This window comes from Trachypithecus francoisi, unplaced genomic scaffold, assembly GCF_009764315.1.
Source record: "Trachypithecus francoisi isolate TF-2019V2 unplaced genomic scaffold, Tfra_2.0 Lachesis_group5, whole genome shotgun sequence".
Classification (NCBI taxonomy): Eukaryota; Metazoa; Chordata; class Mammalia; order Primates; family Cercopithecidae; genus Trachypithecus; species Trachypithecus francoisi.
This window is the reverse complement of record NW_022681470.1, coordinates 97,097,781-97,112,285: the sequence shown is the minus strand read 5'-3', so window position 1 is coordinate 97,112,285 and position 14,505 is coordinate 97,097,781. Positions and strand designations below refer to the sequence as shown.

At 48.0% G+C, this 14,505-nt stretch overlaps 2 protein-coding genes across 3 annotated transcripts in view; one reads left to right on the top strand and one right to left on the bottom strand.

Moving 5' to 3' along the window:
• Positions 1-4,504: 4,504 nt before the first annotated feature.
• RIIAD1 (regulatory subunit of type II PKA R-subunit domain containing 1) lies at positions 4,505-12,868 on the top strand. The gene is made up of 5 exons (XM_033199148.1): positions 4,505-4,684; positions 5,450-5,526; positions 10,844-10,890; positions 12,030-12,157; positions 12,750-12,868. Exons 1-4 carry the CDS (start codon positions 4,601-4,603, stop codon positions 12,098-12,100), a joined length of 279 nt encoding a protein of 92 aa, XP_033055039.1. The 5' UTR covers positions 4,505-4,600; the 3' UTR covers positions 12,101-12,157; positions 12,750-12,868.
• MRPL9 (mitochondrial ribosomal protein L9) overlaps positions 12,346-14,505 on the bottom strand; it is a 40,790-nt gene continuing 38,630 nt past the window's right edge. Inside the window, exons 7-8 of one of the 2 annotated variants that reach the window (XM_033199145.1) lie at positions 13,468-13,578; positions 12,346-12,671 (exon numbers count right to left, since the gene is read on the bottom strand). In XM_033199145.1, coding sequence (XP_033055036.1) covers positions 12,645-12,671; positions 13,468-13,578 — 138 coding nt within the window. In that variant the 3' untranslated portion in view covers positions 12,346-12,644. The remainder of the gene's footprint in view (positions 12,672-13,467; positions 13,579-14,505) is intronic. The other variant, XM_033199144.1, reaches the window with a different exon arrangement.

The window sequence follows — 14,505 nt, the reverse complement described above, 5'->3', positions numbered from 1 at the left end:
GCAAGAGCCACGCCCTCTTTCTATCTCCATCCTCCCTGACTCCTTTCCCGCCCCCAGAAGAGCAGCTGGTCCTGTTGATAATAACCCTTCCCCCATCTTACTCCCCAGTCAGGAGTTGGGCAAAGCACTAAGATGGAGAATTTACAGAGGAACCCTAAAATGGGGTCCATTGTTCCGGGGGCTGGAGCTGTCCCCGGTGCTGGAAGACTAGGAGATGGGGGGTTGGGGGAAAGAGGGGAGCCCGGCATCTGGGGAGCCCCGAGAGTAGAGAGTCAAGGAAAGAAATCAGGGAAAAGAAGATGAGATAGGACGGTTGGACAGGCTGAAGGAGAAGGAGGTGTAGATGGAGAGGGAAGCAGGTCGCAGAGTCTGGGGGAAAAAGAAAAAATGCAGAGAGGAAAAATGGAAAGGAACGTGGGGAAGGCGAGAGCAGGATGAGATGAATGCAGAAAGGGAACTGTATATTTTCCAGAAAAGGAACCAAGAAAAACGATAGCTTTCTGGCATTTGCCGACGCCCCCTTCTCTCCCTCTGGGGGGTTTGTGAGTATAAGTGCGTGGGCAGGGAGGCCGCGGAGGAGGCGCGGTGGGCGCTCTCACTTGTAAGCTCCTTGAAGACCAGGACATCGTTTAATTCAGCATCTTACTGTTCATAGTGTCTAGCACCCTGTCTTGCTCATGCGTAGCAGGAGCTTAACAAACACTTCATGCAAAGAACCTCTGACAACAGTGGATTCCTGATTCCTTCAGTGGGAAGAACCACAGCTGTCAAGCTTCCCCTTAGGATGTAGAAACCCAATTCCTCTTTCCTTTGCTTCTTTCTTCAGTTGGGTTCTTTGAGTGGGACTCAAATTGAGCCAGGTAGCACAGAGGAGCAGGGGAGGCACATTCGGGGACCATTGCTCCCCTGAACGTGGATACTTCTATGGATGATTGGCAGGCTCCACGATCTGGAGGGAGCGTGAGCACACCCTCAGTGCAGGGATTATCTGTGGACATCAGACCTTGTCAGTGATGGCAGCCCTTGCTTTCCGTCAGTGCTCAGCAACGGGGGCTCTCCTGGGGTTCTGGGCTTTTGTAGAGCACCCTGTCTTCCTGTCATTCCCTTCTTCATCCCTGGAGTAGGGCTGCTGTTTCCACAGGGCACTCGTGTCTCTAAACTGTGTCCCAGCTGAGTCCCAGGGGCCTCCATTTCTGAGCTATCACAGCAGGCAGTCTTCTCTTCTGGAAGGAAAATAATAGTAACAGCCAGTGCTTACATGGCTCTTACAGTGTCCCAGGCTTTGTGCCAAGTGCTTTATATTTACTAACTCCTAAACCCTCACCACCCCCCTATGATGTAGATTTTGTCATTATCTCCAAATAGAGAGGAGGTAACCAAGACACAGAGCTGAAATAACTTGCCTAAAGCCATGCAGCTAGAAAGAGGTCTAGCTGAGATTGGAGCTCGGGCAGTCTGGCTCCTGCGTCCACGCATTTAACTCCCACATCAAACATTCCTCTTGAGAATGGGAGCAGTGGTGAAGTCTGGCCTTTCTTCCTCTTCTGTCTCCATTTAAGCTCTGGATGAGAGAGAGTCCTTCTTTTTACTGCTTGATTCTGTGGACCACCTCCCATCCTTCCTTAGCCTGTTTTTTTTGTTGTGGCCTGGAGCCACGCTCTGGCAGGTGCTTGCATTTGAGTGAATGTGTATGTGCGTAAATTTGATTACACTTCATCACATGGATGCCCAGGTCCCCCAAGTAGGGTCCTCTAAGATGGGGTGGCAGTGGGGGAGGTGCTAGAGGACCCAGTGGTGGGTGCTCAGAAGAAGCGAGTGATGGCAAAGCCAGGGAATCCAAAAGGGCAAACACGTCTTGAAAGTAACTTTCCACTCACCTACCCCACCCCCACTGCTCCTTTCCTTGCCTTCTAATCTGATCTTGGTATTTATGGAGATGCTAAACAGATCATGCCCTCTGAGGATGGAGAAGGGGAAGACCCTATGGCCCTGTTGATCTCATTACTCTATGTCTTCTCAGCAGATCTGCCGCCCTGCTGCTCATTCAGGCTTGGGGCTAATCATATTAATTGAAATATTAAACATTCACAAAAATGAATTAAAATGAACTGCCCTCACTCCTCCTCCCAGTCAGTAATTGGGGAGACAGCTGCAGGCAGTAAAATGCCTCTAGTCCTTTGCTTAGTTTGTGGTCCTTAGATTAGATGTCAGTCTGAGAGAAGAGGTAGGGTTTAGGGGAGAAGAGTGGTACCTCTCATCAGACTCTCCTTGCTGAGTGACTGTGAACACATCTCTGGTGTTCTTTCAGGCCATGGGATGGGAGTCCTGTGAGGTAAGAACAGGGGAGCCCTGAGACTCAAATGCCTATTCTGGAAAGTTTTCTCTAGGAGGGAGAGAGGCTTCCAGGATACTTTCTCTGCCACTACCCCCAAGCTCACCCTCTTTTTTATTCCTCTGCAGTCAAAGCTAGGCTGCCCTACATAAAAAGATTATTGAATTTGTAAAGGGAGAGCTCTGATCCTGGCTTTAGATTCTTAGGAAATGAGAAATGCCGGATAATTGGGATATTTTTCAGAAAGGGCAAAATGTGGTGGTATGTGTGGGCAGAGTGGCCAGTCATCAAATACTGTGTGGCTTCACGGATTGAATATAAAGTGAAGACATCTGCGCAGAATTTATGAGAGTGCACAAAGAATTGATTCTATAACCTTTCTGCCCTCAAGTGACTTCCACCTCAAGTGGAAGGTAAGACAGGCCAACACAATACATAATAGTGAGTACTGAGACGCTGTTAAAAAAACAAAAAGTAGCCCCTCTCATACATGGGCATTGGGCCATAGAATGTGATCAGTGAAGAAAGGCTTGATTGATTATCAAAGCACCAGAAGATCATAGATTGGCAAAGGGAGGATATCAATTTTCTACTTGGAGGTGGGAAGGTAGAGAACACTGTGCATGCCTGTGTGTGTCTGTGTGTGTAGGTTTGCTGGTCCAGGCTCTGGCATTGTCTAATATAATACAAGCCACATACATGGCTTAAAAATTTCTAGTAGCCATACATAAAAGCAAAAAGAAACAAGTGAAATTACTTTTAATAATAAATGTTATTTAACCTGATATACCCAAAATACTATTTCAACATGTAAATCAATTACATGTTATTAATGAGATTTTTTTCATATCAAGCTTTCAAAATCCAGTGTTTATTTTATATTTGCTGCACATTTAACACCTACAGCCACATTTCAAATGTTCAAGAGCCACAGGTGGCTCATGGAGACTGTATTGGCTGGCACAGCTCTATATTGGCTGGCACCGCTCTGGAGGTGCCACCACTAGCTTCTCTGGAGGGAGTGTGGGGAGAAGACAGATCTTGGCCAACAGGAACCATTATCTCTGGTTAACCTCTTGCTCCTGCCGGAAAAAAAAAAAAAAAAATCACTTCTGACAGATGGCAGCTTATCACTCTCTCACTCTATTAACTCCCTCTCTCTTAAAAAAAGACAAACAACCAAAATGATCACTAACTGGGATGGGGTTCCTGGGAAGTGGCTTGTAGCCCACAACCTAATTTACTTCTTATGGTTTTCCCTGGCTTGGGAACTGCCAACACTTTCACTTCTTTTCCTTAGTCTTTGCTGGAAAGGACAGAGGGAGACCGTTGACAACCCCATCCACGACCAGGGCCTAATGCTGAGCTTGTTTCTCATGGTGTTTTCTTGCTCTTTAGGGAGTTCTTCACAAATCTGAAAAGACAGCCTCCCTTTTTTTTCTCCTGCTTCTCAGAAGGCCTCTGCTGAGCACGATCTCTGCGGGGGTAGGAGCTTGTGTGTATTGATAGACAGGCTCATGCCCTTTCTCGTGGCTATTTTCAGCTCTCTGGCTTTATGTTTCACTTTCTCTTCTTAATTAGATACCAGAAGAACAAATCTTGAAGACCAAATTCCCTTTCTCCTCCCATATTCAGTTAGGAGTGGAAGAAAATAATTTAGAATTTATGAGGAGAACAGGGTGAAGAGAAAGTTAATCTACACAAGTCAGTCAGTCCAAGAGGGGGAAATTCTGGCAGAATGTCCCCCGGGTCCTTTCCAGCATCTTTAGTTGGAGAGAACGTTTATTCCTTTGCAGAACTCAGCTCACTCTATGTTCTGGGGTGCTTCCACGTTGTTTGAAGAATCCACGGCTCCAGTGTCGAATGTGTACAGGACAGAGGGACGGGTTGGCTTCTGGGACAGTGGAAAGGGAATAAGCCTGGGTTCTCTTTCCCCAGTACTAGGCTTCCTCTAGCTTCTGTCCAAGTGAGGGAGTCTGGAAGCAGATTCTGGGAGACCTTTTTTCCTGTTGTTTTACTCTAGAGCTAAGAAAAAAAACCTGAGGTTGGGTGGGGTCAAGAAGGGCTCATTCCACATACAATTAAGTCCAGAAATCAGTCCCCCAATTCTGGAAACGTGATCCTTTAGAGACTCCGCCCCGCCCCCGTCCCGTAGCTCACCCCTCAGCTCCCTCAGTCCCTCGCCCCAGCTTCGCTGAAGGGGCCGGGCTTGGGGGCAGGGCGGGGCCTCGCCGGCTAGCGGCCCGTCGCCTTGACGACCGCAGCAAGATGGAGACGCCGCCAAGCTTGCAGCAGCGGCCCGACCCCGGGGCGCTTAGCGCCGCGCAGCTGGAGCAGCTGCGAAAATTCAAGGTGGGTGCGCCCGCGCCCCTACCCGGCTTCCACCAAAGTGTAGCTCCGCAAGGACTGGGGCCCAGACTGGGAACAGAGCCGCCGAGAGAAGGGGAGCGGGAGCCTGTTCCCTGACAAAGTGGGGAGAGTGCAGGGGGGACCCCCGGCGGACCTCTGGGTGTCTGAGCCCAGCACAGAGCGCCACGGGTGTCTGAGAGCGCAGGAAGAACTAACTCAGGGACTCGGCCAGAGAAATGGGCCGAAGTTACACATCCGACCTTAGTTAAGGCCCCTCAGCCTGAACAGGCGGCAGAATGATATTTTATCTGTAAGAAGATGGGTGGCTTAAACTTTCAAGCACCCTGGGGAAAGACTTGGGTTCGCCCGGGCGCGGTGGCTCAAGCCTGTAATCCCAGCACTTTGGGAGGCCGAGGCGGGAGGATCAAGAGGTCAGGAGATCGAGACCATCCTGGCTAACACGGTGAAACCCCGTCTCTACTTAAAATACAAAAAATTAGCCAGGCGTGGTGGCGGGCGCCTGTAGTCCCAGCTACTCGGAGGCTGAGGCGGGAGAATGGCGTAAACCCGGGAGGCAGAGCTTGCAGTGAGCTGAGATCGCGCCACTGCACTCCAGCCTGGGCGACACAGCCAGACTCCGTCTCAAAAAAAAAAAAAAAAAAAGACTTGGGTTAAATGCGCACGCCGTTTCCCGCAGCCCTTCACATCTCCAGGGCTGAACCCTGCATCTGTCTCCTCATGGAGTGACTTTTTGTTCTTGCCCCCCAGATTCAGACTCGGATTGCTAACGAAAAGTACCTAAGGACCCACAAAGAAGTAGAGTGGCTCATAAGTGGTTTCTTCAGGTAGGTGGTTTTCCAGGTTCCGGGATTTGTGGCACCCAGGGTTTTCTTCGTTGTCTCTAGAGGTTTCCTTCAGTTATCTCTAAATTCTTAAAAATATGTCTATTCATTTACTTTAACCGTAAGGATAAATACATACCATATGACACTTGGAAGGAAGAGGGAATTTGGCGTTGAGAAACCCAACAGCCATCCACTGGGTGTAGAACACTATTCTCAACCATAGGAACTTAACAAAATTACTAGTTGAGGCCGGGCGCGGTGGCTCAAGCCTGTAATCCCAGCACTTTGGGAGGCCCAGACGGGCGGATCACAAGGTCAGGAGATCGAGACCATCCTGGCTAACACGATGAAACCCCGTCTCTACTAAAAATACAAAAAACTAGCCGGGCGAGGTGGCGGGCGCCTGTGGTCCCAGCTACTCGGGAGGCTGAGGCAGGAGAATGGCAGGAACCTGGGAGGCGGAGCTTGCAGTGAGCTGAGATCCGGCCACTGCACTCCAGCCTGGGGGACAGAGCGAGACTCCGTCTCAAAAAAAAAACAACAACAACAAAAAACAAAACAAAATTACTAGTTGAACCTAAAACAAAAATCAGTTGTCTGGTTGGCCCTTCCCTACATGAAAACATTACTGTAGAAAAATTCCAAGGGTTGGAAGCCACTCTTTTCTTGGGGAAGAGAAGACAATTTACCAGTGTATCCTGGAATATATTCTTTCCTTCCCCTACCCTCCTTTCAGCCTGACATTTGCTTGAATGGAAACATATCCTAATGGGATGAAAGGCAGAGAATTAAAAAAAAAAAATCACGGAGCATCAGTGGATGAAAACAACAGAGCTATCTCAAATGCTGTTTGGTTATAGACAAATAGACAAGGTTTAAATCATTATAATGGCACCCATCTCCAGGCATTGTGCTGTTTCCCTTAGCACTTACCACATTAGCACTTACCACACTGTATTGTAGTTGCACTGTCAGTCTTCTGTTATTGGTCCAAAGCTCCGAGCTAGTGGAGTGTGTTTGTGTTCCCAGTGCCCACGCAGTGTGTGGCATCTTGGAACACTTTTGCTGATCCTCCCAGCACCTCCACAAAAGACAGGTTATTGTTGGCTGGGCATGGTGACTGACGCTTGTAATCCCAGCACTTTGGGAGGCCGAGGCGGGTGGATCAACTCAGGTCAGGTGTTGGAGACCAGCCTGGCCAACATGGTGAAACCCTGTCTCTACTAAAAATGCAAAAATTAGCCGGGTGTGGTGGCGGGTGCCTGTAATCCCAGCTACTTGGGATGGCTGAGGCAGGAGAATTGCTTGAACCTAGGAGGCGGAGGTTGCAGTGAGCCGAGATAGCGCCACTGCATTCCAGCCTGGGCAATACAGCAAGACTCCATCTCAAAAAACAAAAACAAAAACAAAAACAAGTTATTGTCATTTTCATTTTACAAGTAAGAAAATTTAAGCTCAGAAAGGTGGAGTACCTTCCCAAAGTTGCTGAACCAGGATTCAAACCCGCCACTGTATTGTGCTGTCAGCAGTTGGTCCCCATTTCCCCTCTGGACTGTGTGCTTATAGCCAGAGTCAGGCCCTCCTTTGTCTTCTCAAAAGTTGTTCAGGTTGGGCACGGGGGCTCATGCCTGTAATCCCAGCTACTTGGGAGGCTGAGGCAGGAGAATTGCTTGAACCCAGGAGGCAGAGGTGAGCCGAAATTGCTCCATTGCACTCTAGCCTGGGCAACAAGAGTGAAACTCAGTCACAAACAAACAAAAAAAGTTGGCCAGGCAGATGCGCTGGCTCACGCCTGTAATCCCAGCACTTTGGGAGGCCGAGGCGGGTGGATCATTTGAGACCAGGAGTTCAAGACCTGCCTGGCCAACATGGGGAAACTCTGTCTGTACTAAAAACACAAAAATTAGGCAGGCGTGGTGGCACGTGCCTATAATCCCAGCTACTTGGGAGACTGAGGCAGGGGAATCACTTAAATCTGGGAGGCAGAGGTTGCAGTGAGCCGAGATTGTGCCACTGCACTCCAGCCTGGGCAACAGAGCAAGATTCTGTCCTATAAAATAAAAATTATAAAAACTCACTATTCCTATTATAGACGTTTCTCCAAGTGGCAACAGATTCTCAGAGGGCAGATAGGGGAAGGAGAGAGAGAAAACTGAAACCTATCCAGTTATGAAGGCTGGCCAGGGATAAGCCTTGGGCAAAAGACAGTTTAGGGATCCTCTGTCAATATCAGACCTGAGGATCAGGCCGTCACCGTTTGCAACTTTTCTTCTAAAGGGAAATAAGATGATACCGTTCCTATCTTGGGGAGCTTGCTCTGCCTCCCGTGTTCATGCCGTTCTCCTGCCTCAGCCTCTCGAGTAGCTGGGACTGTAGGTGCCCACCGCCACGCCCGGCTAATTATTTTGTATTTTTTTTAGTAGAGATGGGGTTTCACTGTGTTAGCCAGGATGGTCTCGATCTCCTGACCTCATGATCCACCTGCCTCAGCCGCCCAAAGTGCTGGGATTACAGGCGTGAGCTACCTTTTGTTTGTTTGTTTGTTTGTTTGTTTGTTTTTGAGACAGAGTCTCGCACTATCACTTGGGCTGGAGTGCAGTGGCGCAATCTCGGCTCACTGCAACCTCCACCTCCAGGGTTTAAGTGATTCTCCTGCCTCAGCCTCCCAAGTAGCTGAGATTACAGGTGCCCATCACCAGGCCCCGCTAACTTTTTGTATTTTTAGTGAAGATGGGGTTTTACTATGTTGGCCAGGCTGGTCTCAAACTCCTGACCTCATGATCTGCCTGCCTTAGTCTCCCAAAGTGCTGGGATTACAAATACAGCAGTGATCATGTCCTTCCTTGGCCGGAAGAATCTTCAGTACTTCCACAACATTGCTTTTTTGGGTTTATTGTTAAAGATTCTATTGAAATACACTGAAAAGTGACATATCCTAAGCTGGATGAACTGTCACAGGGTGAAAATACACATGGTACTATTGTTCAGATGAAGAAATAGAAGCCTACCAGCACCTCACACCCTTTGTGCCCCTCCCAGTCACTCCCCTTAAAACAGTAGCCACTATCCTGACTTCTGCTAGCACGGATTTATTGTGCACTTTTGTATTTTATATGAATGGAATTCTACACTACGTGCTCTTTTGTGCCTGTTTCCTTTTGCTCAGTAGTATCTTGTAGATCCTCCTTTCTCACTGCTGTATAATATTCCATCATGTGTTATGCTGTGTTTTGTCTATTTCCATTATCTTTCAGACTGAGTATAAATGTCTCTCCCCAGCATTCAAGGCCCTCCATAATAGAGCCTCTTCTGTTTCCCACTACTCCCTGCATTCTTCCCTCACTCCAGCCAGACCACATTTCTGATCATTCTGCTGACCCATGGAGCTCAGGCAAAGATGGCCTCTTGAGTGCTCTTTTGGACTCGAGATAGAAAGGTGTCTACAACCCACTTCCTACCCTCAAGGAAGTCATAGTCTATAGAACACAAACTGTTTCTCTTTCTGGGCCTTTGCTCTTGCTGTTTCCCTGGATCTGGAATGTTCTTGTCCCTTCACCCTCATCCCGCCTACTGCAATCCCATGTGTACTTCAAGGGTCCTCTCAAATGCCAGCTGCTTTGTGAAGATTGTTGGGTTCCTCCTCTCAGTAACCTCTCTCCCCACTCTGATCTCCCAGAGCACTATTTAATATCCTCTTTAGCACTTGTCAGAGGTTCCTTGACCTTTTGGACATTTGGAAACGAACCTGTTCCTTTTTACTTGCTTGGAAGTTATTTGAGGTAGGGCTATATTTTATTTTATTTTGAAAAAAGCAGTCACTCATATCCAGTGCAATTACTTACACAAATTTGTGTTCAATAATTATCAAAATGAATTGAAGGAGAAGGGGGGCAAAATTCTTGAAGCTTAGGATAAGGAGGGGCTTCCTGGGGAGTTGGGAGGCCTTGGCCAAGAGAACATATTATAGATAGCACTGACCTTGGAGTCACAAGACCTGGGCCCTCTTTACTTTATTTACCAAGTTTATGAACTTGGGCAAATCATTAATCTTTTGAAGGCTTGGTTTCTCTGGATGTAAAATGGGGGCATAATAATGGCTGTTTCACAGGGTTGTTGTAAAGTGAGACAATATTTGTGAATATACTTTATGAACCATAAAACTCTATGCAATATAAGGCATTTTCAACTCTCTAGTGGCACTGGCCCTGCAGGTGTTACCACAGTGTCTCTTTGCTGGACTGAGGGGCCAACAACCATCTGAGGTCCATCTTTTAGCTCTGTTTATTGTATCTCCCTCCGCCCCTTGAATTCATGGGTAAGCTTACTCAGGACATTGTGGGGCTGCATATCTCCCACCAGTCGTGGGCTGGCCGGCATGTTCTTCATCTTTGCCTCTTGCCCTTGGCTTGAGATCTGGTTCAGTGAAAATGGTCGTTGAGGCTGGGTGCCGTGGCTCAGCCTGTAATCCCAGCACTTTGGAAGGCCGAGGTAGGAGGATCACATGAGCCTGGGAGTTCGAAACCAGCCTGGACCCACAGAGTAAGACCCTGCCAGGCCGGGCGCGGTGGCTCAAGCCTGTAATCCCAGCACTTTGGGAGGCCGAGACGGGCAGATCACGAGGTCAGGAGATCGAGACCATCCTGGCTAACACGGTGAAACCCCATCTCTACTAAAAATACAAAAAACTAGCCGGGCGAGGTGGCGGGCGCCTGTAGTCCCAGCTACTCCGGAGGCTGAGGCAGGAGAATGGCGTAAACCCGGGAGGCGGAGCTTGCAGTGAGCTGAGATCCGGCCACTGCACTCCAGCCGGGGCAACAGAGCAAGACTCTGTCTCAAAAAAAAAAAAAAAAAGACCCTGCCGCTACAAAAAAATTAGCCAGCGCAGTGGCACATGTCTGTAGTCCCAACTAGTCGAGAGGCTGGACATGGGAGGATCTCTTGAGCCAGGGAGGGTGATTGTGTCACTGTACTCCAGGCTGGGTGACAGAGCAAGACCCTGTCTCAAATAAATAAATAAATGCACACATAAAAAAGGTTGTTGATGGAATGACAAGCCCCACTTGACTGCAGCACAGCTCTTTTGTGACGTAAGCAATATCCTAGTGTATTGACATTTAGGATGCTTTGCTCCTTGCCTTAGATATGGAGTTGAAGGAAAATCACGAATGAAAGAGTCTTTGTCAGGAGTCTGCGGGTTTATTGACTCCCAAGATGGTTGTGTCTCAGGTTAATCTGTGAAAGCACAGGACCTGAAGCGTAGCCACAGCCTGCCTTAAAGTCTGCTTTACCTCCCATCCTATCCCTTCATGTTTTCCAGAGAAATATTTTTGAAAAGACCAGACAACATCCTAGAATTTGCTGCAGGTGAGTAAGGCAGCATCGGTTTTGGGTATCTGACAAAGCCAGCACTGGGAGCATGTTTATGAGTTTAGACTTGAATAAGCCCAGGATTCTCCCTGCAGAGTCTGGGGTACTCCTTCACCTGATGTCCCCCAAGGAAACTTTTTCTCAGCTTTTTCTTTCCTCCATCATCATTTCCTCAAAATGAGGACAGACCAGAAATGAGGCAGAACTTCCTCATGGTGAGGATCGTTAAGAATTTTGAGATTCCCAAAGGAACACAGCGGCAGCTTTTCCCTTGGGAATCTTAAAACAGGGCTCTCAACCCTAGCTGTGCATCAGAATCACCTGGGGAGCTTTTAGAAATACTGATGCTCAGGCCCCACGCCCAGAGTTTTATTTAATTAGTCTGGGGTGGGGCCCAGCATACAGAGCTTTAAAGACTCCCCAGGTGATTCTAATGGACTGGCTGCCCGAGATGCCTTAAGGTCAATGGTATTTAGAGGGAAAGGATGGGTCCGACAATTTCTTGGGTCCTGTTAGTCCTGAGAATTGGGTACTTCCCAGACCTCAAACCATTGCTAATGGAATCTCAATACGCCTTTGCTAGCGCAGCAGATGCTGCCTCTGATTCACAGTATGCTGGGTGTATAAAAACCCTCATCTGGCGTCATCCTGTGAGAGCTTGGCTCTCCTCTGAGAGGGTATTCTCAGAGAAGGCGTGCTCGCTCAGAGACGGGAGCTGGTAAGCCGAGCTGAGACAAGAATAATACTTGGCATTTATTTGGGCCCCAAGATGGGCCTGGAGCAGAAAACCCAGAGAATCCCTGAGCCCTCTGATGGCTCTCTGTGCGTCAGCAGGCGGAGGAGCAAACGGTGCAGCACAGGGTAGGTGGGGGGTGGGGGCAGGCACAGCGTGGAGGGGCGGCAGCCAGCCTCTGGGCGCCCTTCCTGGGAATGTTGGAGCTGGCAGACTCAGAACTGCTTGGGTGGGGGCAGTGACCGCTCATTTTACCATATTACATTGTAAAGCAGGGCCACTAGTAGCAGTCCTGCTAGTACCAAGCCATTCTAACTTTTTGGTGGAGTAAGCTGTTTCCTTCCGTGGGTAAGTCTTTTCCCTTTGGGTATAGATGATGTCTTCTTTTTGATTTTTATCCCAGACTACTTCACGGATCCAAGACTTCCCAGCAAGATTCACATGCAGCTAATTAAAGACAAGAAAGTGGCTTAATTAGCAAAATCATGATGCTCGGCTGTTGGGAGAGACCAGACAGAATCCAGCCTCAGGGTGCGTGTTAACCTCACTTACAGACAGAGGCTTCTTTACTCTTGTGAAAATAAGCTCTGGTTTGTTGGTCCAGGGTGTGTGTGAAAGAAATCAAGTGGAGAATTTAAAAGAGAAGTTTAATGCAAATGTTTAGTTTTTCCTATACTGTTTTGGGGAATTAGGGACTGTGAAGAGAGGCCCAGGGTTGATCTGTCATGTCAGTATCAGGAAGCTTCTTAATGTAGTGGAATGGATTAAGAGAGTGGAATTGGCAGTACAGTTCAGGGGTAAAGATGGCAACAGGGAGATGGGGAGGGGACCATTAGCATCAAGATGATGGTCCTGCTGGTGGTCTTTCCCGTGTGACCTTGGTGGTGAGAGGAGAGATGTTTCCATTGCTGCTGGAAGGGGTGGGAGCAGTTTCCCTCCTTGCATCTTGGATTGGGCACTTTCCCATTCCTGCCTCATCTTCAAGCCAGGCTGTGCCATTGAGGCCACCACAAGTTTTTCAGGCAGACTGATTCCTGAAATGATACTGAAAGTGGGATTAAAAAAAAAATGAGGTGGGAAAAGGTCACACTCCTAATCTAGTGGAACCATTTTTGTTTTGCAGGGTCAGCTGGAGGCATGAGAGCCCTCCTGCCATCAGTGTGGGTTTCCAAGCTGCCTTGGGCTCTGTCTACTGTCGCAAAAGCTTTCAAAGATATTCATTAAACACAGACCTTCCTGCTCTCTCTGCTTTATTTCACTCAAGAGGAGGAAACCATCCTTCATGGGAGGGCTGCTCTGCCCCACTTTGACGTGTGAGGCAGCAGGCCTGTTTCCGCTTTCAGGGCAGCCAGGGGCCTCTTGCTGGGTCAGTGGGCTATCATGCCCACCCCCCGAGAAGAACACCACTGATCACGGGGGCACAGAAACAAGCGAGTCGATGCTTCAGCTGTGGTTTTGTTTTCTTGTTTGTCTTACTTCCTGGGTTACTGTACAGAGTGTAAGGTGATGATTAACTTTGATTTCCATAGAAGCAATTGTAAGAGGAATTGGGCTGGAAGGACATCAAGATAATGTGAGATTAGCCACAGAAAACCCATTCAGGGTCATGGATATTGTGAAATATGTGCCCAACAAGGGGTTTAGGAGTTGTGGGCTTTGTTCTCGAGGACTTTGGGGAACTTGCTGCCCATCCACTTGATTTCAGGTAAGAAGTATGGGAGTAGACCAGATGGCCTCAGGAAGTCCTTTTCAGGCCTAGGAGCTTGGGGGTCTTTCGTGGTTATGTCCTACCCCTCTGGCCTACACGATCCGCTGGCTCCACTGTAGAAAGAACCTCTCACCTGTGCGTTACTTGTCAACATCACCATAGCAACAGAAGCCCAGACCAAAGCAGGGGTTGTATTATTTTTATTTGCCTTGTCTCTGTCGGCCTTGTTCCTAGCTGCCATCACCTGCAGTAGTAGAAAGGGCAACAAAACAGCGTGTTTAAAGAACTATTAAAAGTATACATAATAAGCTATGGAATAGGAACTTGAGGAGTTATTTTTAGTGCCTTCAGAGTCACACTTCAGGAGCTATGGCACTGACAATAAGATATCCTTCTTTAGAAAATCCAAACGAACACTTTAGCAAAAAACACACATCTACTAAGGACCTCTGATGTGAAGTGTTGCATTAGACAATGCGAGAACTTTTCCTGGGGAAAGAGACCTGGAACAATGTGGGGAGAGAGCAAAGCATTTTCCAAGATGCTGTAGCACATGATTTAATACTGGGAGAGTATAGTGGTTCATTCTTGGGGGAGTTTCCTGGCAGAAATAAGAAATCCTTTTCTTTTAAAATATTTACACTTGAGGGACATTTCAATGCCTGCCTGAGTAAAGAATGAATTTAGCACATGTTCATAGGGCATCTACTTTGTGTGAGATGCTGTGCTATGTCCTGGGGCAAGACATAAAGATAGTCCCGCCACAGAGTTGTTTATAGTCTGAGGAGATGGGCTTCTTTTCTCCCATAACTTTACCTGTCTAAGTATCTCACCTATTAGACTGAAAGCTCCATAAGGGCAGGGACCAAACCTGAAAACCTAACTTGTTCACTACTGAATTCCTGACTCCTAGCAGTCTTTGGCAAATAGCAGGCACTCAGCAAGCATTTGCAGAGAACATGCTTGTCTGCATAATTGAATGAGCAGTCGCATGACATCAATTGCTATATTGGCATTTATATACCTCTGATGGAAGTAGGCACATAATATAAGGGGAGGTAGAAGAAAAAGCACCAGGTTTGCCTGGGAGAGTGAGGGCAATCCCATGAGAACTGGCATGTGATGGATTAGAAAGGGTTTGCCAGCCAGGCACGGTGGCTCACACCTGTAA